We start from the raw sequence: 20,665 nt of genomic DNA, 5'->3' as shown, positions 1-20,665 counted from the left end.
GATTTTTGTTGTAAAAGTGAGAAACAAAATGGATGTCAAAACAGACATGAATTTGAAAGCCCCTTGTGGTTCTTCCTCACAAAGGAGAGTTATACAGTACTGTTCTTGCTCCCAAGAATAAGCCAGCCTGCCCACTCTGGTGAGCAGAATAGGGACTAAAGGATCGTCCCACAGGTGCAGAAATGAACTCAAGTACATGTTGTTGATGAGAAACATGCACACACAGGCAGGAGTTTATTAGTCCACAGACTTACCATACCAAAAAAAAAAATAATAATAATCCTTTAGAGGAGTAGGCTCCCAGCTTTGCCTGCTCACAGATTAGTACTCAGGTAGTAACCATGTCTTACATTGATCAGAGCTCAGGCCAGGAGATGCACACATGTTCACAGCTGAGATTCAAGTCTCTCACATTTTAATGGGGCTGTGTACCTTTCAGTGCAAGGCAATCAGGAGCCCTCGCCACTTCTGAGTCACATCCAAGGTCAGAGCAGCTGCAGCAGTTTTAACGTGTGTGAGAGGGAGACAGGCTCAGCAGAAGCCAAGTACTGGCAGCACAGCCAGTCCTCCAGCTCCACACTCCGCTCAGTGTCCACAGCCCTCTCCGCAAACTTCATCATCAGTAGGGCACGCTTCATGTCCACCCAGTTCTGAAGCACCTGGTGGAGGGCTTCCTCATGGCTGAGGGGCTGTTCAGTCAGGTCCTTCCGTGGTCCCCACAGCAAGCACTGCAGCATCCTCTTGGCCTCGGTGATCCGCACGCGCTTGATGGGATCTGCCTCCAGAAGCAGGTGGGCCAGCTGCTGGAGCCCCCGGGAGTAGATGGACAAGCTGGGCAGCGAAGGGAGGTCCTCAGGGCTGTACTCCTGCTCCTTGAGGTGCACCTTCTCCTCAAAGGGGTTGGGCTGGTGCAGGAGCTCGTAGATGAGAATTCCAGTCTGAAACTCATCAAACTTCTTGTACTGAGAAGCTGACACAATCTCTGGGGCCAGCCGGGCTTGGCTCTTCTTCAGTTTGGAGTCTCCAGATCCTGGCTTCTGTTTAGCTTTCAAAAAATTGCTGATGATGAGGCGGGGCAAGTTTCTATCATCTTTGGCTTTCACACAGCTCATGAGGGGCTTGCAGGGGACAAGCAGAAGGTTCTCCAGGCACAGGTCCCGATGGATGATGCCATGCTCTTTGAGATGCTCCAGGCCATTGCAGAGCTGGAGGAGCAAGAAGCAAACCCGACGTTCGTACATCTCAGGCTTGGCTTGGTGCAGTGTCACCGAGTCCCTCACAAAGTCGGCGGTGGTCTGGCTTGGCACCTCACGGGTGATGACCACCACACAGTCATGCTCACTGGTGGTGCGGGAGGGACGGAGGCCATCCCCGGACATGCTCTTCCCCACATCAGAAGCCAGCAGCATGCTGGAGGGGACAGAGGCCACAAAATGCCCACAGTCCTGCTGTATGTTGAAATGGACCGGCACTGGAGGGCTGCAGTATGAAGCAGACACCTTGGACTCTTGGGTTTTGCATATCTGTGAGGAGAGACCAAAAGACAAGTCTTATCTGTCAGCACTTTCCTCTCACCGTACCCTTCTCTGGTCCTGCATCCTGGAGGTCCTTTCACATCCTTATCAAATGCTCCACTTCCTTGCTTCAGTAACTAACCTGATCAAAGGATGAAGAAAACCAGTAACAAACTATACTCATCAGCATAGGTAAAAAGAAAAAGCTCCAGAGAAAAGTGGAAGAAAGTGGGAGTGAACAACAGGTTTAGAAATAAGTGATAAAGCTGCAAACTCAAGGGGAAAAAAAAAAAAAAAAAAAGCACAAAACATTTTATAGTCTAGATTTTCTTAAACTCACGAGACTTTGTCTTCATTTCGTTTTATATTTGAGCATTAAAGATTAAGCAAACTCCAAACCAGTTTTCTTATGGGAGTATCCATTAACTTATGGGGCCTTCTGGCATTTCTATTATACTTTTCTTTTTTCCCCTTTTATTTGGGGATGTATTTATATCTTACCCACAGGAATCAACAACAGGCTGAAACACAGCATAAAAGGCTTCAAACCCTGGAGCGTGCCACTGCCAGTCACGGCATGCGTGCAAAATCGGATGAGAAATCAATTTTGCCTCTGAGTTAAAATAAATTCAAGAATAGAGAGGAGCTGGGGAAGCAGGCTGCTTTTGTATTCTGCTAACAGTGAGTTGAATCTAGGCGCTTGCAGGTAATTCACTCAGATGAGATGACAGCGTGGAGATAGAGCATTTCAAGCTCCTATTGTCCTTTCTCTTCTAAACAAAAATACTCTGCTGCATGCTTATTTTGTGAAAAGATAATCTTTGGAGAGTTGGACAGTCTGCAGATTGGGTCACAGCGAGCCCAAACATCTCCAATGGCAGAGGAAGTCTTCCATATCCCTGCTGCTCAAATTTTGCTTGTTCCTCCTCACGTGGTTGAGGCACATGAAGCTTAGGACAAGGGAAAGAGGAGTCCTCAAGATAATAAATGCAACCACCTAGGGTCAGGGAGATCTTCCCCAGTCAGCTGTTGTTCCATGACTTTCACTTGCACCAGAGGCATCCTCCATGCAGCAAGACCTAGTAAGAGCCTGAGGCTGGATTAGTCATTCATCTTTAAGCAGAGAAAGAAGCCAAGGAGTAGAGCGTATCTTGGCTTAATTCCTCTAAAGACATTTCATGTAACCTTGGGTCCTTCCAGCTACTTTAGACTTATCCGTGTCTGCCTTTGCACAGCCCAAACTCTGTCTGGCTGCACGAGTCAGGTCCTCTACCCATCACGAGTTATCCAAATCTAATTTTAATTACAGGTCTGCAATTTCTTACACGTCCAAAAATCTGTACCACAAGCCAGGAGGAGCAGCTAGAAATCAGCAATGGTAAAGCTTTGCAAACATTCTCTATTTCATCCACCAAAAAGGAGGTGGCCCACTGGAACACTGCAGATGTATGAGTGCACGTGCATAAGCACATATGCAACTTTATGCTGGCTGCCCTGTCAGACTGGTTTTGGCTTTATTACAGTGCTCTGCAGCATAGCAAGAACACAGAATAAGCACACGGATACAAGCACAGACCCATTAAAAGACTAAAATATGGTGTTTCTGCCTTGGCAGTAATTCATCCACTACAGTAGCAGAGCTCAGCATCTGAACCCCCTCGAGCACAGCGGGCAAGATGGAAGGTCTGCATGTGCCACAGGGAATCAAGCACTGAAAAGGAACATGCCACTTCACCATGCTGTTCTCAGGTTTCTGGAGGAGATTTTCCATGGATTTAAGAATAACGTGCAAGAGAACCTGCTGCTCTGAGTGCTGGACTGGCAGCAAGCGCCCATCCAACTCTGCTTTGGTTATTCAGAGCCCCCCTGTTGGGTTGACCCGACTTTCTTTGAAAAAAATCAACTGGCTTTAAAGCTATCACTTAGCTAAAACATCCCCTTGGGGGTTGCACTAGCAAAAACAGTTCAGCAGAATTTCTATTCTTGCTTAATGCATCTCTGGCATTGCTTTTTTGGGGGAATTATTTTAGCTTTTTAAAAGCAATGTGAAGAGGAAGCAGCAATTAACTTCCCCTAGACTGAAGACCAAATAGAATTTAAAGGCTCAATATTCAAGCAGTAACTTGGGTCAAGAACATCGAATCCACAAGATGTACATGAAATGGGTTGCCTCAGTTTATTAATCTAGGTTTCAGAGAGTTTAACCACGTCACCTCAAGTTTCCATTTCAAACATAGATTCTACACAGCGACGGGAATATGTGTATTTCAGGTCTGACCTCACACAGCATGTCTAGGTCAGCCTTGCTTTGTTTAACCGAGATCCACAATATCTTACAGCCTGTAGTTTCAAGATCATGCAAGCACTCACACGGTTTCTGGGTCAGACCTTTCACTTAAAAAGGCAGGCCAAGGGAAAAAAAGGATGTCTTTGATAGCTTTTAAACAGCTTATGTTGTAAGAGGTGAACAATGCTAACTTTACAATGCAGTATTTGCACAAAGTTGTTTTTTTAGAGAGAAACAGGTTGTGTTGTAGACCCCAATAGTCTGCAGAAGTAGGAACCTGGCTGACATTTGTTACAATAAAAACCTACACCTCCAAATTAACCTTTTCAAGGTGTGAAGGAAGGAAGAATAGCAATCTTGGGAGGGGTTTTTGCTTGCCAAACTTCAGCTGTGAGAATGATGAACCTGAGGAAAACAGGCCAGTAAACACTGGTGGTGCTTCTTAAAGCTGTATTGCTAATTCTGCTCTTTCATTTGATGTCCAATGGAAAGGAGCCCAGAAATTCAGTCACAGCTCTGCTATTGGCCAGGTTGGATGGGGCCCTGGTCTGGTATTAAATGTGGATGTTGGCAGCACTTGCGGCAGGGGATTGGAGTTTGATGATTCTTGAGGCCCCTTCAAACCCAAGCCATTCCATGATTCTATGGGATGCAGACCCTGCAGCTCTTTGTCTTACCTTTGTCACAGCCTTACCTTCACAGCGTAGGTGGTGGAAGGGTCCTTGGAGCAGGTGGCACAGTAATAGATTGCATCCCCCGAGTCACAGCAGGGCTTGTTGCACGTCAGCTTGAAGAGCGACCAGTTGTTCTCACTAAAGTGCAGCTCATTCTTCTGCTCCCTCATAAAGCAATCCTCACACTTGGCGACCAGGCGGCGCAAGGACTCAGCATAGAGGGCCCCCAGCTTGGCATACACCCCCTCCTTGCTGTCAATATTGCTCAGGAGGTTGTGGAGCTGGAGGCTGGAACCTGATGATACCTGGCTGGACATGCTGAGCTGCGAAGAAGAACGGGACTGGAGGTTTCTGCTGGGGACACAGGTCCCTGTGCTCTTGCTGGTGGCTGAGCCCCAGTAGCCATTTCCTTTGGAGCCTTTCTCCAGGGATTCTGAGGAGGAGAAGATGCTGGGGTGACCTCTGAAGCTGGCTGGGTGAAGGAAAGGAGACTCCTCGCGGAGGCAGACATTGCTCTCAGAATGGCTGACGTTCAGCCTGGGGCAAGCAGTGCCAGCTGCTCTGCCTGAAGATCCCTGTCCCCCAAAAAAGCCATCTGGGGAGGACACTGTCCTGCTCACTGTCTTCTTCTGAGGCAGAGGAGGCGGGCGGCTTGAGACAGAGGAGAGACTGTCATCACCGGAGGCAGGAGGGAAGGGGACAGGGGGAAATGCCAGGCTCTCAGCTGGAGGGGGTGAGTGGTTTGGCTCAGACGAGTGCCCTAGAAGATAGCAAGGCACAGGATTTGATTAATGGTGGGGAGCACAGGCCCTTCTCCATGTACCATCCACCCCCACAAGCTACCTCCACCAGTACCCAACAGGCAATTCTCATCACCTGCAAAGCTACACCACAGGGGTTGGGTCTTTAATCTGGTTTAATACAGCAGCTCTGAAAAGCAGGCTGCAACCAGCTAGCTAAAGAAATGCTCTGCAGATCATAAATTGCTTTCCTATGACTGCATGCATGATAGCAAAAAGCTGGTAGAGGGTAAATATTTAAGCTCTGACATCATACAGAAGGAGGTAAGAATGAAGCACTCAGGGATTCTTGTTGGACAGCAATCTCTCAATCAAAGCCTGTTTCACCTGGGAGCTGCCACCCAGTGCCTCAGCAGCATGGCATGATACGAGTGACTCACACAACACACAGCTCTGGCTTAAACATGAGCGGAGCAACCCAATAAGGATACTGAACACGTCTTTGCCTTACATTAAGTAGGGGTCATTGTGTGGGGTCTGGCAAGCTCCACTCTCTGAAGAAATCTGGCTGCCCCACTGTCTGTCCTTGGCTTACATCAGACCCCTCTGCTCAGAGGGCAACCAGCCCCACTACATACCACAAAATCCTTTCAGCTCCCTACAGCATTTGCACAGGTACAGGAACACTCATTCAGGCAGCTGTAGCTGTTGTTTTCCTACCTGGATGGAAGCAGGTAATATGGATGCAGAAGGGGAGAAAAGTGGAAAAGGATGATTGACACTGAAATAAAGAGCAAGACTTCCAGGTCAGGGAGACAGAAAAATATATGGAGTCCCTGTCTGGTCCACAGGAGAGATCCTCTCCATCAAAAAACTGTCAGAACCTGCAGACAAGAAGCACTCAGCACAGCATCTCTTGCCACTTTCACTCCAAGGGGCTCTGACAGAAGATGCAGCCGAGAGGAATTCCTCAGCGAGCAGCACAAGAGTAGCACAACCACCAGGGTACACAGTCAGATTCCCATTTCAAGAGGCAAGATTTATTTGACAGAAGCTTATGGAACAAGCAGCAGCATTGGAACTTCTGGCAACCAGTCCATACGCATAGCCCACAAACACCAAATTGCTCTTGCCTCTTTTTTACGTGCCACTGGGCTCTGCCCTAAGCATACGGTAACAGCTGAAATCCTCCCATAACTTTCCTTAACGTGCTCTGTACCTTCAGGGTAGAGCCCTTCCGTCTGCAGCAAAGGACTTGAACACCACTCCTTATTTTAACATCTGACAGAATAGCCAATCAATGTGAGCTCACCTCACACAATGACTGACTGCACACAACTGCTTGCTTACATCAGCAAGAAGAAAAATTTACATACAGGTTACTCAGTTTAAAGCTCAACCTTCCTGAGTTGAGTTAAAACAGTTGCCTTTGCTAGTGGAGGCAGAAAAATCCTCTTGTCCTGTGTAAGTTTTGACAGCAAATTGCTTCTGTGCCCTGCAAGTAAAGATCTGACACGTGTGAGTTTTCCTTCCCCGTGTACAATTTCCTGGCAGTCTCACTCTCAGAGTCCAAGTTAGAAGTGGAAAAATGGTCTTTCCAGAGCTCTGACTCTTAATTTTATAGCCGCACGTTATTGCTCTTGGAAAGACAGAACTTCCACTACATGAAGGCTGCTTCTGCAAAGGAAATACTTTCTGAGCTGCTGAACATGTTAGCACATGTCTAAGTTACGCACTTATGAGGAAAGTGACTTCATATTAGTACTTTCTAATTTCAGTTAAACAAGTGCAGGCAGATTTCCCCCCTTCAAGAAACAACTGGGAACACAATGAGAGGGGGAGATCACCTCTAGCACAAGAGTCCTTCTGGTACTCTTCAAATCCTTGTAGGACTGCCCATGAATGTGACTCTGGGCAATGTATGAAGCACAAGCAAGACGAACATAACTACTTTCAGACAGGGGCTTTGTCCAGGCAAGAGGAGAATCACAGGACAAACAGATTTAGCACTGACCAAATGAAAGAGTAAAAGCCATTATGTTGGTCTGGCTCTACCACAATCATCTTAAGCATATCAAGAAGCAGGAGGGTGAGGTAATGACTTCTAGTTGCGCCAGGGGAGGTTCAGATTGGAAATTAGGAAAAATTTCTTCTCAGAAAGATTGGTGATGCAGCAGCACAGGCTGCCCAGGGAGGTGGTGCAGTCACCATGCCTGGAGGTGTTCAAGAAATGTGGAGATGTGGCACTGAGGGATGTGGTCAGTGGGCATGGTGGGGATGGGATGATGGTTGGGTTTAATAGTCTTTTCCAACTTTAATGATTCTGTGATTCAATATGCTGGGAGAATTAGGTGATGGGATCCTTGTGATCTCTGCTTTGCAAATGCTACCCCAGCAGTGGGACTTAGTATATAGAGCAATTCCTCCTCAGTGCTAATGCTACCTCTCCTGTACCCTGCAGCCACTTACTGCCATCGCTGCCAGTCTGAGTGTCAGAGTCGAGGCTGTCGGAGGAGCCAGCTGTGAAGGTGACATGGACGCTCCTGAAAGGTGGGCTCAGGCTCTCAGCAGAGCTGTTGCTGGCCCTCTCCAACTCAGCGTTATTTGTGTTCATTTTCAGAGCGTGCCTAGGGAGAGTAAACAGAAAGGTCAGGAGACAGTAAAAGACACGGTGCATGTACTTCTGCATGGAGAATCAAGCTGAGATGTAGTAGTACCTTGTGCACTTTTCTTCTTCTTTCTCTAGAACTTGGGAACCATAACCCGCTGACAAGCTATAGCCCTGAAAAGCACCATTCCCCACGAGAAACCTGCTGTGTTTGAGCAGAGAGAGACCCATTGGGGCAAGTGCCCAGCCCTGGTCTGCACCTTCTTTTTCCTAGTGCGGTCCTGAATCATATCCCATTTTGGCCATTGCCACTGGGAAGTGAGGACCCGCCACTGTTTGTCCTTGGTAAAACTCAGCGGAAAGGCGAAGCATCACTTCTCCCATTTTACAGAAGGGCACATTGAGGCTGGGCATCAGAATGCAGCTCCTACACAGCAGAGGCAAGAGGAGAAGGAAGCTCTACCATTGACAACTATCATCTCCTTGGTGCATCGTTGTAATGACTGACACCTTCCAAAAAAAGAATGACCTCTGCAGAAAACAAGAGCGTGCCAAACCCAGGACCTACCACGCAGTTTTTAATGTAAGGCCCACTGGTTTTCATACAACTTCCAGCTAAAAGAAAAACCATAGGTTGTCCTTATGTCCTGCCAGAGTCACAGTTCAAACGATCAATTGTAGGCAAGCAGGATACAGTGCGAGATAAAGAGTTTCCCCTGCACTTTCTTCATTTTTTCTTCTCTGGAAAACAACAGGAGCTGTTGAAATCAAACACCCCATCTTTGGTACAGTTCAGACTCTGCCGGCCAGCAAACAAAGGTTATTTGCCCACTTCTTTTTTTTTAAATAAAACTGCTAATCTACTGATAAAACTCAACACACTGTTGAATGAGAACACATAAAGGCTGCTGGAAAACTCGCAAAAAAGAAAAACAGCTTCCACCAGCTATCTTGCTGGAAGGTATCTGGCGTTTCCTAATCAGAGCTGAATGGCTGCTGAGAAAGACAAACAAAAGGCATGCACGGCTGTGTTCTTGTGACACACTGCTCACACACACACACAATCCCTCCTCTTCCACAAACCCAAGCCCAGACGGTGCCACGAGTGTTTTAAGGTTAAGAAACGTTTTGCCCTATGTCCAGACAAAGCACTTACTCTCATGTCCACACAACCACATGGAGAGCAGCACGTAGGAGAAGCCCGGAAGAAACTTCTGCCAGACTTCCTCATTTGCCCAAGCAGCCTCATTCTAAAAATACTCAGGGACTGATGAAAATGAGGTTGTGAAAACCACCCCAGGTACAGCTTGGTGGAGCCACTGCTCTTGGTCTTGTGCCGGTGATGAGTTTACCGCACGCACTCAGTCACCGCAGCCAGCCTGAGTCAGGGGGTGGGGGTTTTGCAGAACTTCACATGCATCACACAAGGCAGGTTAAAAGGAAAAAGTAAAACGAGCAAGCAAGAGAGGCATGGAAATTCCTAGCTCTGTTTCTAGCAACCAACTGGACTCAAATTCTCTCTTTAAAAAAAGACAAAACACCCTGCTATATATACATACATATAGATGTACATACACATATGTAAACTCATGTAAACTATTCAACTTCATCCCATAACTGCATCGCTCAGAAGCTCAGCTTTTAGAAACGTGGGGAAATAGATGGAGGGGTACCCACCCACACCCACTTGAGAATCAAGGAAACATTTGAATCCATATAGAAGGAAAGATTTTAGGAGAGAGCTGGTCTTGATTTGCGCAGATGAGAGGCTCTTTTACACGTTCCTACCCCCACCCACACACACACCACACTCGCACACAAAAGAAAAGTAGACGCATTTCAGTTTCTGTCCCATCACTTAAGCACAGATCCACGGCGCTGCCTTACCATTCCCGCACTCAGGCAGTGATGAGACTTTGCTCAGCAGTGCAAGGTTCGCCGGCGTGCAGCCGCACCTATTCCTCCCAGCAACCTGGGCACAACACGGCTGCCGCCAGCACCCTCCTGGCTGTGTGTTTGCCGAGCCCAGCGCTGAAGTCATACATACAGAGAGCCCCATTTCCTTTCTGTACCGCTGTGACTTATGTAAAATGCAGTTCCTGAATAGGCACACCAAAATAGAATTTGCTTGCCGCTTAAGCGACATCCTGCTCTTGTTTCAGATGTTACAACAGGCCAGCTTATACTGCCTGGAAATATTCTGGTTTCACATCTCCGTCCTTTCCTAGGAGCTGCTCAACACGCAGCCTGCAGCACGCCTAGGTTAAATACTGATCACTGTCCCAAAGAACTACTGACAGTGCTTGTTGTGGCCAAACTGTCCCGCTTCAATAAAATTTGCTGAGCTACCGCTCACTGCAACAACCTACGGGATCCCAGTTTACAGCTAACCCCAACTTCCTCTCCTTTGTAGCGTTCATTCATATCGAGGGCATAGGTTACTGCTCTCTGTCTCGCTTTTTCCATCTAAGGATACTGAAAATAAAGAGCAGGAATTAATTTTAAACCCTACAGCCTGGATGGAGCAGTGCCTAATTTACCTCCGTTTCCCAAATCTGTGCTCGGCACCTTAAGTGGTAGCTTCAAGAGCAGCACCCTCAAGTGAGAGTGCATAAAGAGCAGGTCACAAAAGAGTCAGCTCTCAATCTAATAATCTAACAAGACAGGATTTCCAGTTTTCCTAATTACTCTGGCAGCTTTAAACGCGCTTGAATTATTCAACATCCTCCACATGACATCCTGGCATACTCAGGCAACCCCTCTGATTCCCTATTCCCCAGTTTTTGCATCCTGAACAACATCACTAGTACATGCAATCTCCGTACATCTCAAGCTCATTTGTCCTTTCAGCGGTGGTGGATTTCCTGACGTGCCGACCTGCACATGTTTATTGCCTGAGGTGAGCATGTTCTTCAAAGTCCAGAAGGTATCTAAAGCACTGCCCTTTGAAGGTGGCACTAATTACTATGAAAACAGCGGCACTGTTTCCTTTCTTTCAGAGGCACATAATATAGATTAACAGTCAAGGTTTATATGCTGGAAGGAACCATTAGGATCATTTTGCCTAAACCTCTGTGTAACATAGGCATAAATTTCAGCAAGGATTCACTCCTTGTGCAGAATAACTGAATGCCACCATTTTATTACAGATTTATCACCGAAGAACATTTAAACCTTCACTGCACACTGAAGTCCTGAGGATCCTAGCTCTCCTGGTGAGCCCTTTCCATAGCCAACTACCCTCCCAGCTCTTGGAAAAAGGCCAGCTGCCACTTTCCTTTTCCAGTCTCTTTCCTCTTGTAGTTAGATTACATGATGGTTGGACTAGATCCTGTAAGTTCTATAAGGAAAAAGATGGTTACACACCTTTCCTAAAGCCACACTCAGCCTACCCTGGCCTCACCTATGCTCACCTGGTGAAGGGACCTTCACAGCTGTCCCACCAGAGGGTGTCTTAGACTGGCACATCTTGTGTCAGTGAGGGACTATATCAGTGTTACCATAACAGTGACGGCTCTTCCACTATGGACAAGCACATGCCCACATTCTGCCCAGGCTCAGAGAGTAGAAATGTGTCTCACAGTCACCATATGTTCTAGACCTCCTCCCCCTTAAGGCACATCACCCAGGAACACCAGAGATGTTCCACCAGCACTAGGCAAGTCATACCACAAGTCAAAGCTGCCAGCAATGGCTTCACAGGTAACAACCCTGCTATGGTGGTTTTAACTAGCTGTACACATAGGCATCCCACCCACTGACACACACAGGTAACAACACCCAGGATCTCGCATCAACACGCTCAGAGAAGGCAAGCTGGAGATGAAAACAAGAGCACACTCAAAGCAAACAAACAAAGCAGCTGGCTGTGTTTGCATGGCTTGTGAAACCCGCCATTGCGATCCTATCTCTCCTTAGGCCACAGGACCATGCAGAGCATCTATAGCCAGGGAGTGGTGCTCTTTGAGTAAAGCACCCCAAGGCTCAGCTGCCGGCATCAAGGTCTTAGGAGGCAGCCGCAGGGAGCACAAAGCATTGCCTACAGCAATGGGGATAAGAGCAATGCCAGCACCTACCTCAACCAGACGGCACGTTCCATAGCTCCACGAAAGATGCCGGCCATGGATTCCACACATTCCCTGCCCTCACTTTCCCTGTCCTCTTTCTAGCACACAGATGCTTTCAAGATGACTCAGAATCAACTGTTAGAGTTGGTGTGGCCTGAAACAATCTCTGCGAGTAGCAGAAAACACTCCACACCCACCAGGACAGATCACAACTCCTATCGCCTCAAATGGATGGCACTGCTGGGATGTGAACCAGTCACTGTCAGGGCCACCTCCCTTCTGGCCTGACCAGTGAACTCTGCTCTGCAGGGAAAAAATCTATCAGTAGGTGAGTCAGCATTTCCTAGGCGATCACTCAACAGCATCACATCACCAGAGCTCTGTTGGACTTCAACATCTCACAAGGCAAATGCAACCCCAAGCTCAGGCTGATAGAAGGCACCCAGTGGCAGCAGCTGTGAAATAAGGTTTGTAGGATGAGAGCCAAGGAAGAGCTCAGCGCCATTGCTGTTTCTAAAGGCAATAAAGCTCATCTGTGTGCTCACATGTTTGTGGACCTTTTCTTTCCCCTCAGACTTCATCAGGCACCATGCAGTGCTGCAGCAGAAAGACCAGCACTAAGAACTAAAGCCTATTTTTCATCTCGTCCTTTTCCCTTGAGAAGCCCTGTTTGTTCACTGCTTAGTCATTTTAAACCATTTGAAAATGCTTTGATAAAAGGAAATTCAAGCCAATTTAAAGTTCCTTCCGTTAGCCAGACCTTGAAAATCCGGTGTGAGAGCAAAGCAATGGATGCACCAACCCTAACACTGTCTCAGCCTAAAGGATGCCATTGACCATGCACAACCCTGACCGCAGGCCCCATGAATAAGTTCTCCAAATGCTCAACTTTTAAACCAAGGAGCTGGAGTCAAATCCGCTGTGCAATGCACAGTTCCAGGTAACAAAACTGAATTATGCAACAAAGCAAATGCAGGACACCTGTGGAATGTGAAATATCCCAGTCCCCTGTGATCAGACAGCCTAATTCATTAACTGTACATCCAACCCAGGGATGGGGATTTTATTTTTTATTTTTTTTAAACACAACCATGGAAGCTGAATACACACGAGTATCAGGGGTCTGCTTTATTAATTGCTTAGCAGAATGACTTCCTTCCCAGATGGACAGCCTTCCTGCACACGTCTTTGTAGTGCCTAATGTTACCCTGCCTACAAGCCTGAATCCCAGGAGAGCTCCAGCAAAGGGAAGGCTCCCTGAAGCCAGGTGGCTCTACACATCACAAGCACGTTGTAGGCAACTCCAATTACTCGCTTGCAGGCAGGGAGCCCTCCCTGGGAAACTACAAATTTTCAAAACCAAAAAGATATTAGAGCCAAATTGAAAACTAGAATTTCACAGGCCCTTGCTATGAGTACCAAGGAGGCTGCCCACTGCCACCTACCAGATGAGCTTGCAACCTCAGGTTTTAGGTTCTACTCAATACTAAGGATCTCTGCTGAGACAGAACCAAACTGACATGGGAAGCAGCAAAGGGGTCCAACGCATGGACCTTGCTCTTACATTGTGACCCAGAGCAGCCATTTAGAGCCTGGAAAGACCAGGGTTTTCAAATATCTTACAGTTTTTCAGCTATGCCATCCTCTCCTGTACTCCTGAAAATCCACCTCAAAACGGGAGGAAAAAAGAACAATAATTGCCTTCTGATCAACCAAGCCCTACAGCAAACATTTTGATTGTAAAAGCTTAGCAGTCACACACACACTCACAGGGCTGTACCTGGACTGCTTTTTTGGTGGCGGTGGTGGTGGTGCAAACTCCATCCCATTGCTCTTGTCCTTAGGGATGTCAAAGGAGAAAGATAATGACTTGCTGATCCCAGCCTGACTCTCCAGCACTGGACAGTCTTCCACAAGGTCAGCACCAGCTCTTCCATTTTCAGCTCCCACTGCCCATTGGTGAGTTGAGAGCTCCTGAACTTCCTCTTCTTCTTCCTCCTCCTCTTCCTCTATCCGGCACTGCTTGGCCCATGTAGGGGTGTAGTATTTCTGCCTCCTGTCATAGGGTGAGCCTGCCAGGCCTCTGCTGGAGTCTTCCATGGAAATCCCATTTACATGAGTGCACGGCAAAGGAGATGTCCTGAAGGTACCTGTATCAGCACAGCTCCTTGGCAGGAACTGAGCCCCAGCTCCATCCAGGCTACTGGTGTCACCAAGCTTCGTCACAGAGGAACTGACTGGGGGTACATGGCTCCCCTCGCTGCCCTGCTGGTTGTTTTTGGACATCTTTGGGGGGATGGCAGGGCTCTCCATAACCGCATTTTTGGTAGGAGCTGCCAAGTGAAACCTTGGGCCATTTTCACTTCCAGATGCTTGAAAAATCTCTCCAGGCTCAACACTGGGTGATGAAGTCCCAAAATCAGGGTGGGAAGCAGGGCTGATGCACGGCCACTGAACTCCCACAGCAGAATCAGGGCTGCTGAGGAATATTGTCTTGTGGTCATCCTCAGTGTGCGCGGCCATAATCGTTATCTTTGCTGCCACTTGGGCTGTGGAGTCGTGGTGCTCCTTCTCAGCACCCAGCAGCCAGCTCCCATCCCTCCACATGCCATTGGCCTGCTCCTTGCCACCAGCCAGCTTCTCCACATCCACACATCCACCAACTCCCTTCAGCTGGGCTTTCTTCCTCTTGGTGCTCTCAGCATAGATGGGATCCCCATGGGCTGGCTCGGTGAGCCGGGCACACTGCGGCTCCACCAAGGCCTGCTGGGGAGCGTTCAGCCCCTCAGACCTGGGGCCTCCATCCAGGTCTCTGGGGAGAGGCAAGTCATCCTTCTCCCGGCATGGAACAGAGGCAGCCATCTTGCTGCTGCCCTCAGGGAGGGCAGTAGTATCTAACTGATGGGTCGGCTTTTTACTCTCTGCACACAGGGTGTAGGGGAGCGGATCGCTCCGCTCTTTCGCTATGCAGAAGGCCACATTCACAGCCTTGCGCTCCTCCTCACTGAACTTCACAGCCCTGCCACTTGGCCTGGAGAGCTCCACAGCATCCCTCTGCCTCCAGCCACGGGGAGCTGGGCTTTCTCTGTGGGACTCTGCGATGGAACAGTACTCTCCCCCCTCTCCTTCAACGCCAGAGGAGAGGTGGCTGCAGTCACCCTCTGAGGGTGAAGTGTTTCTACCAGAGCTCACAACTCCTCTGTCCCCCAGAGTAGGGCAGAGGGGCCGATGTGGCAGTGAAGACTTCTCCTTGGCTCTTTCCTCCTGCTTGCCCACCTCACCCACCAGCACCAGGCTGTGGATGGAGACGTTCCTCTCCACGTGGCTCTCCAGGCTGCGCAGGCCCACCATGGAATAGCTGGGTGTGCAGCAGGACAGGCAGTCGCGTGGTGGGCTATGCAGGAAGGGCTTTCTCACACTGCTGGCTCCAAACCCATCGAGGCAGATCCGCTGTGTGTCTCCTGATTTCAGAAGGAGGTGTTTACCGGAAACCATTCCCCAGCCGACCTGCACAGGTCAGAGAGACAAGAGTGCTATCAGCACATGCAAAATGAAAGAGAAAGCAACAAAAGACAGAGAATCCACAAGAAAGTTCACCAGCATTCACAGCCTGTTCTGCACTGTGCTCACCCCACTGATATCTCCCTACGAGGCTTTCTTTTTTTACTTGTTCTGCTTCCCGCACCATTTGCATTACCAACAATGGCAATGCACTGGAAAAAGGCATCCTCCTTTGTTTGGGTTCGCTGCCAGAAACATGTCCAACCTGTCATCCTGTCTCTGAGTCACCATGCAATTAAAGATTCAGAGAGGGAAGGAATATCTGCGCTTTCCTCTGCTATTTTCACTTCATTTCATGCCGCCACTCCAGAGCCAAACTCTGTGGAGCACAGACATGGACTGTCATAGATTGTCCTGTGGCAGCAGCTTGGTGACACCCAGAAGGAAGGAGTGGGGAGCAGGAAGAGGAATGTATTTGGAATTTCTTCACCTGTGAGAGATTTACACCAACTGGGTCTCACAGCAATGCTTCCCAGAATTGAGAGAATTTGTTAAAATGCACTAAAGTTCCTCCCCCCCAAGACTGGCAGGCTTAACTCAGTTCAGTTCTGTAGGATGTTAAGCCAAGTTAAAAACAAGGAGATTATACTGGCTGTGTAGCACCTGCCAACCTATGGCCAGGCTGCAGCAGCCCCGTTCCTCCATGTCAGTAGCTATCCACAAGGCAGTCAGCCTGTGCTTTCTAGGATACCAGGCTCTGCTCTTGGCCTGAGAGCAGGAGATTCTGAGGCAGGAGGGGACCATCCCCACACCTCAGGTATGCCTGCAGGATGACAGCCAGCCGCAGCCCAAGGACTTCTTTCCGGTATCTTTTCCCAGAAAAGTAACTAACCCACGTGCTCATGCGAGTTCCTATGCACGTTTTTAAGCTCCTTTGCACTCATGAGCAATGTTTAATTCAGCTTTAGCCAACTTGGGAAACCAACACGGCTTTATGAACCTGAGTCAAGAGCAGAAGGAAAAGCAATGAGAATGAAACGGTTTTATCAGATACTCAAAGTGTTCCTGAGCAGAGGTAAGTAACGGGAAGTCGTGATTTGACTGGATTAATCATTACCTGTGACAGATCTGCATTCATATTCACATCTGCCCACGTGTCAGAAACATCTGAGTTGATCATAGTTGGCTTCACAGCAATGGTTGGCTTGGAGAACACGGAGGTATTTACGCCTTCGTCTTCCAATGCTGGGCTCTCAGGCTTGCTCCTACCTCCATTCGGGAGCACACCGCAAGCTCCCACTTCTGGGGATGTTTGCAGTCGATGGGAACTCTTTGGGTTGAAGCAGTTTTTACAGGAGCCAGGCTTCCACACGTGTTCCACAAAGTCACTGCACGCAGACATCTTCAAACCCTGGAGGCTCAGAGCAAGAGCCCGCTGCGTCTTCTGCACTGTCGTCCTGCACTGTTCATTTTGCAGTTGCTTTTAAGGTCACCGAGTTACCTGGAAAGGCACAGCACTGCCTGGTTAGTTTTGGTTTCCACAAAACAGAAAGGAAAGAAAAAAAGAAATGGAAAGATCTTTAATAGGACAGGTGATAATTACACTCATTTTGCCTTCATCACAAAGGCTCATTGTTTACAAGGCTTTCTTCACAGCTTAGCTAAAGCCCACACAATCACTTAAAAAGCCTCAACTTCTAAGCATAACTCTGCAAGAGAGTAGACATCAAACAAGCAGCATTCCTACATGATTTAATTCCCCGTTTAACGAGCATACGGAACCAGCCTTGTGCAAGGTTTAGATCAAGGGGAAGGGGAAGAGGTCTTGGAAGAGCTGCTCACAGCCCTGCAGAGCAGAGCCAGGTGGGAAAGGTTTCTTACCCAAAGTGACATCCTTTCTCTGGAAAGAAACATGGAGATAAAATCAGATTGGAAAAGACTTCTAAGACCATCAAGTACAATCGCCAACCCATCCCTACCATGCCCGCTAACTGCCCCTCGGTGATACAGGGACCAGAACCAGTGACTGTAACCAAGGGGACCGACAACAACCGTCCTTCATCCAGAAGCACCACTGTGGCTCCTGCAGCTGCACACAAAGGCTGCTCTCCCATCCAGACGAGCAGCAGGGCTGGGGCTGGCACTGACTGCAGCAAGTGCCTGGCAGAAAGCTCGCATCCGCTCTGCCAGGAGCCACAAATAACAGTGTCAGCTTGCTGAAACGATTCATTGTCTGCAAAGGGAGAAGCGCTTTGCTCTTGGATTACTTACAGACAAGGATGCCTTCCCATCTTCCTTCCCCAGGAGGAAATGCCCCAGGAGCAAGACATTCCTGCATTCCTGTGCCCCCTCCCTGCACGGCCAGATCTGATTGTGCTCAGCCAGTAGCTACCTGCAGCTAACAACTTTGGAGATACTTCAGACGACGACTCCCACAGAGCTCAGTGGATTAGGGAAGAGAAGATCAGAAAACACAAACTGGACCAGGAAAACTGCAGCTGGCTGCTGTGAGCGCCCTGCCACAGAAACACCCCGTGTCGCTCTGGGGTTCTTCCCTGCATTGCCAACCTCAGGGCACCAGCTCCCAGCCAGCAAACGGGTGCTTGCAAACCAACCAAACCAAGATTCCTCCAAGGGTCTCCGAGGGCACATGCACTTCCCATCCCCAAACCAACAGCACCAAAGCAAAACACACCGCCCGATCCTGCCATGCTCCCACCATGCAGGCACAACACCATGGCTACAGACAACTTTGCACCTGCACAATGCTCAGAACCAGGTGCACTTCAGCCACACTTTCACCTTCTCTGGGTACAGCATGGGCACCCAGCTCCAAAATGGAAAGGGGGGCGAGCCAGTAAGAGCTCAGGGGGACAAAGCAAATGGGAAAGAAATGCTGACCCAAAAGCATCAGCTGAATCCAGTTGGCCCCCTTATAAAGGGGGCTCTTATTGCATAGAGCAATACGGTACCTGCAGGCTGGTGCTGCCGATAAGGCTGATAAAGTGACAAAAAGGATATTAACAAGATTTACAAACCGGCTAGGAGGATGCATCACTCTTTGCAGAGAAGAGACTGTTTCAGACAGGTTTTTCCACAGATTTCACAGACTCCCATCACTTTTAGACACACACCCAACACCGCACGCTTCTACAGATTTAACGTTATTTGCCAGGAAAGAACAATAACAACAGAACCCCACATCTTTTCAAACGTGACCCCACTCTCACTTCGTTTCCTTTCAGATACAGCAAGCAGCAGCCAGCCCTCCACCAAACCGGGGATTGCCTTCAGATGCGGCTGCTCACCAAGTCGGGGGGTGATGATCCAAGCGCCCCATTATTCATTTTGTCCACCCGACCGAGAAAAGAAAAATTAACGTGTTACGATGTAGGGATGCACACCGCAGGAATGGAAGCCGGGAAGTTCACGGCTCTAATGGTTCCTGCATCCCCCGAAGGTGGTTAACAAGTGTCCTGATGGGCGCCAGCAATGGCAGAGGAAAAAAAGCAAAACAAAAAACCCCAACGCCACACAAAGGGAAGGCAGGGAGCGGAGACAGGGAAAACTCCTCATTCCCGGCCCATAGCCTGCGCTGCGCCGCTCAGCCCGGGATCCCCCTCCCACAGCCGGAGCAGCGTTCAGCGGGCAGCAGAAGCCCAGCTCGGCTCGGATGCGCCCCGCAGGGCTCCATCGGAGCGAGGATGCTCCGGCCACGAGGGCCCCCCAGGCGCCGACCTGCTCCAAGTTTCCCAAGAAGGACGCTTCGCTCCCACCCCCCGGACTCCATTGGGGTCTCCTCGAGCCCGGCTTTGTCCCGCCGCTGCCCGCCCCCGGCCCCGCCGCGCTCACCGCGCTCCGCTCCGCACTGCCGCCGCCGGGCGACTGCGAGCGCTGCTCCGCGTGGGCCGGGGGTAGCGGCCGCCCCGCCCCGATCCGCCCCACCTCACCCCACCCCGCCGAGAGGCAGCGGGAGCGGAGCTGTGCGACCCATCGCCGCCTCCGTGCTGTGCGGCTCTGAGTGTTTCATCAACTGAAGCATAGTAGGGGGGAGGGAAATGCAAAGCCTCCCCACCCAGCTCGGGGCTCTCCTCACTCCGCTTCTTCCCAGTTTCACACGCGATCGGTTACTAAAACAGCCCAGAAACGCCACATGAAGAGAATTGCAGGGAAACGTGGGACTCCTTCGCTTCACTTGCCACATTGCTATAAAGAAGTCTGCCCAACGCACCTCCCGCTTTGCCTTTCAAGCAAAGCATTCATTTGCTCCCCACCAATTCACTGCATCTCTTTGCAATGCCAGTACGCTCGCCCAAATGAGCACATTCAGTCTCAGAAACACATTAATCGTGACTGAAACCTTCTTTCTAGCCACCCTTGGTCTGCACAAGGGAAAAATCACCCTGGAAGATCATCAGCACCACCTGGGTTACACACCTGAGGACATGGGTGCCTCAATCCCAAAGATTTTCCACTGGACCCTTGTGGCAAGTCAATGGAGCTGGAGGAGCAAGTGCAGGGCTGCCAGGAGCCAGTATGATCACTGCCACTTTCCCCTGCAGCTCCCAGGGATCCATGGCTGGCCCATCCAACCACAGCTGGAGATTGCCTTAGAAAATGACAGCCTTCCTACATCTCTGGGGTGGGCTGTCCTCAGATGTCCACCCCAGAGGCTCCGGGTTTACAAATTAATGAGAATTCACTTGTTCCAGTGAAGTAATAGGTTCATTAAGGTTGGAAAAGACCTCGAAGTTCACTAAGTCCAACCGCCAACCCATCCCCATTATGCCTGCTAACCACATCCCTCCGTGCCACATCTCCATGGTTCCTGAACACCTCCAGGAAGGGTAACACCACCACCTCCCTGAGCAGCCTGTGACACTGCATCAGCTCTCTTTCTGAGAAGAAATGTTTCCTAATATCCAACTCAAACCTCACTGAGGGCAACTTGAGGCTGTTTTCTCTCATTCTCTGAACCACCCTTCATGTCAAGTTAATCACTGAGCACATCTGGAGGCTCGCAGTGTAGACAGGGGCGATCTACCTTATAGAATCTCAACCACTAACACAATCCCGTGCAGAATCGGCAGCCCCATGCCCATCCACAATTGGTACAGTGATGCCTTTGCTTGGGCGACTGCGGCAAAATGGGGCTGTCTTCTCCCTGCCGAAGAGCAACAGTGGCTGCTAAGAAATCGCAGATAATGGCCCTTTTGATGGATGCTCAGCTTGTGCTATTGGGATGCAGTGGTGGTGGAGGGGCTAGGAAGGGGG

At 49.4% G+C, this 20,665-nt stretch overlaps 1 protein-coding gene across 3 annotated transcripts; it reads right to left on the bottom strand.

Annotated features, from left to right (window-relative positions):
- Positions 1-202: 202 nt before the first annotated feature.
- PRAG1 (PEAK1 related, kinase-activating pseudokinase 1) lies at positions 203-19,277 on the bottom strand. 3 transcript variants are annotated; one of them, XM_015861807.3, is made up of 6 exons: positions 18,700-19,277; positions 16,509-16,892; positions 13,671-15,397; positions 7,685-7,842; positions 4,496-5,235; positions 203-1,523 (listed from the first exon to the last, which is right to left on the bottom strand). In XM_015861807.3, exons 2-6 carry the CDS (start codon positions 16,791-16,793, stop codon positions 486-488), a joined length of 3,948 nt encoding a protein of 1,315 aa, XP_015717293.2. In that variant the 5' UTR covers positions 16,794-16,892; positions 18,700-19,277; the 3' UTR covers positions 203-485. The 3 variants fall into 3 exon arrangements, with proteins under 3 accessions (XP_015717293.2, XP_015717289.2, XP_085402940.1); XM_015861803.3 differs by having other exon boundaries at positions 19,244-19,277; XM_085546814.1 differs by lacking the exons at positions 13,671-15,397; positions 16,509-16,892; positions 18,700-19,277 and adding an exon at positions 11,900-12,021.
- Between the last annotated feature and the right edge of the window lie 1,388 nt (positions 19,278-20,665).

The sequence above is a fragment of the Coturnix japonica genome, chromosome 4 (genome assembly GCF_054131305.1).
Source record: "Coturnix japonica strain WE chromosome 4, WE-NBRP24, whole genome shotgun sequence".
Classification (NCBI taxonomy): domain Eukaryota; kingdom Metazoa; phylum Chordata; class Aves; order Galliformes; family Phasianidae; genus Coturnix; species Coturnix japonica.
Note: the sequence above shows the minus strand (reverse complement) of the source record. Positions and strands in the feature narration are given on the sequence as shown.

Excerpts from the sequence above, each read along its gene's own strand:
- PRAG1 (XM_015861807.3), bottom strand. The coding sequence starts at position 16,793 with ATGTCTGCGTGCAGTGACTTTGTGGAACACGTGTGGAAGCCTGGCTCC. Across the intron at positions 5,236-7,684 it reads TCAGACTGGCAGCGATGGCA|GGCACTCGTCTGAGCCAAAC; the intron begins GTAAGTGGCTGC and ends GCTATCTTCTAG. Across the intron at positions 1,524-4,495 it reads CCACCACCTACGCTGTGAAG|ATATGCAAAACCCAAGAGTC; the intron begins GTAAGGCTGTGA and ends CTCTCCTCACAG.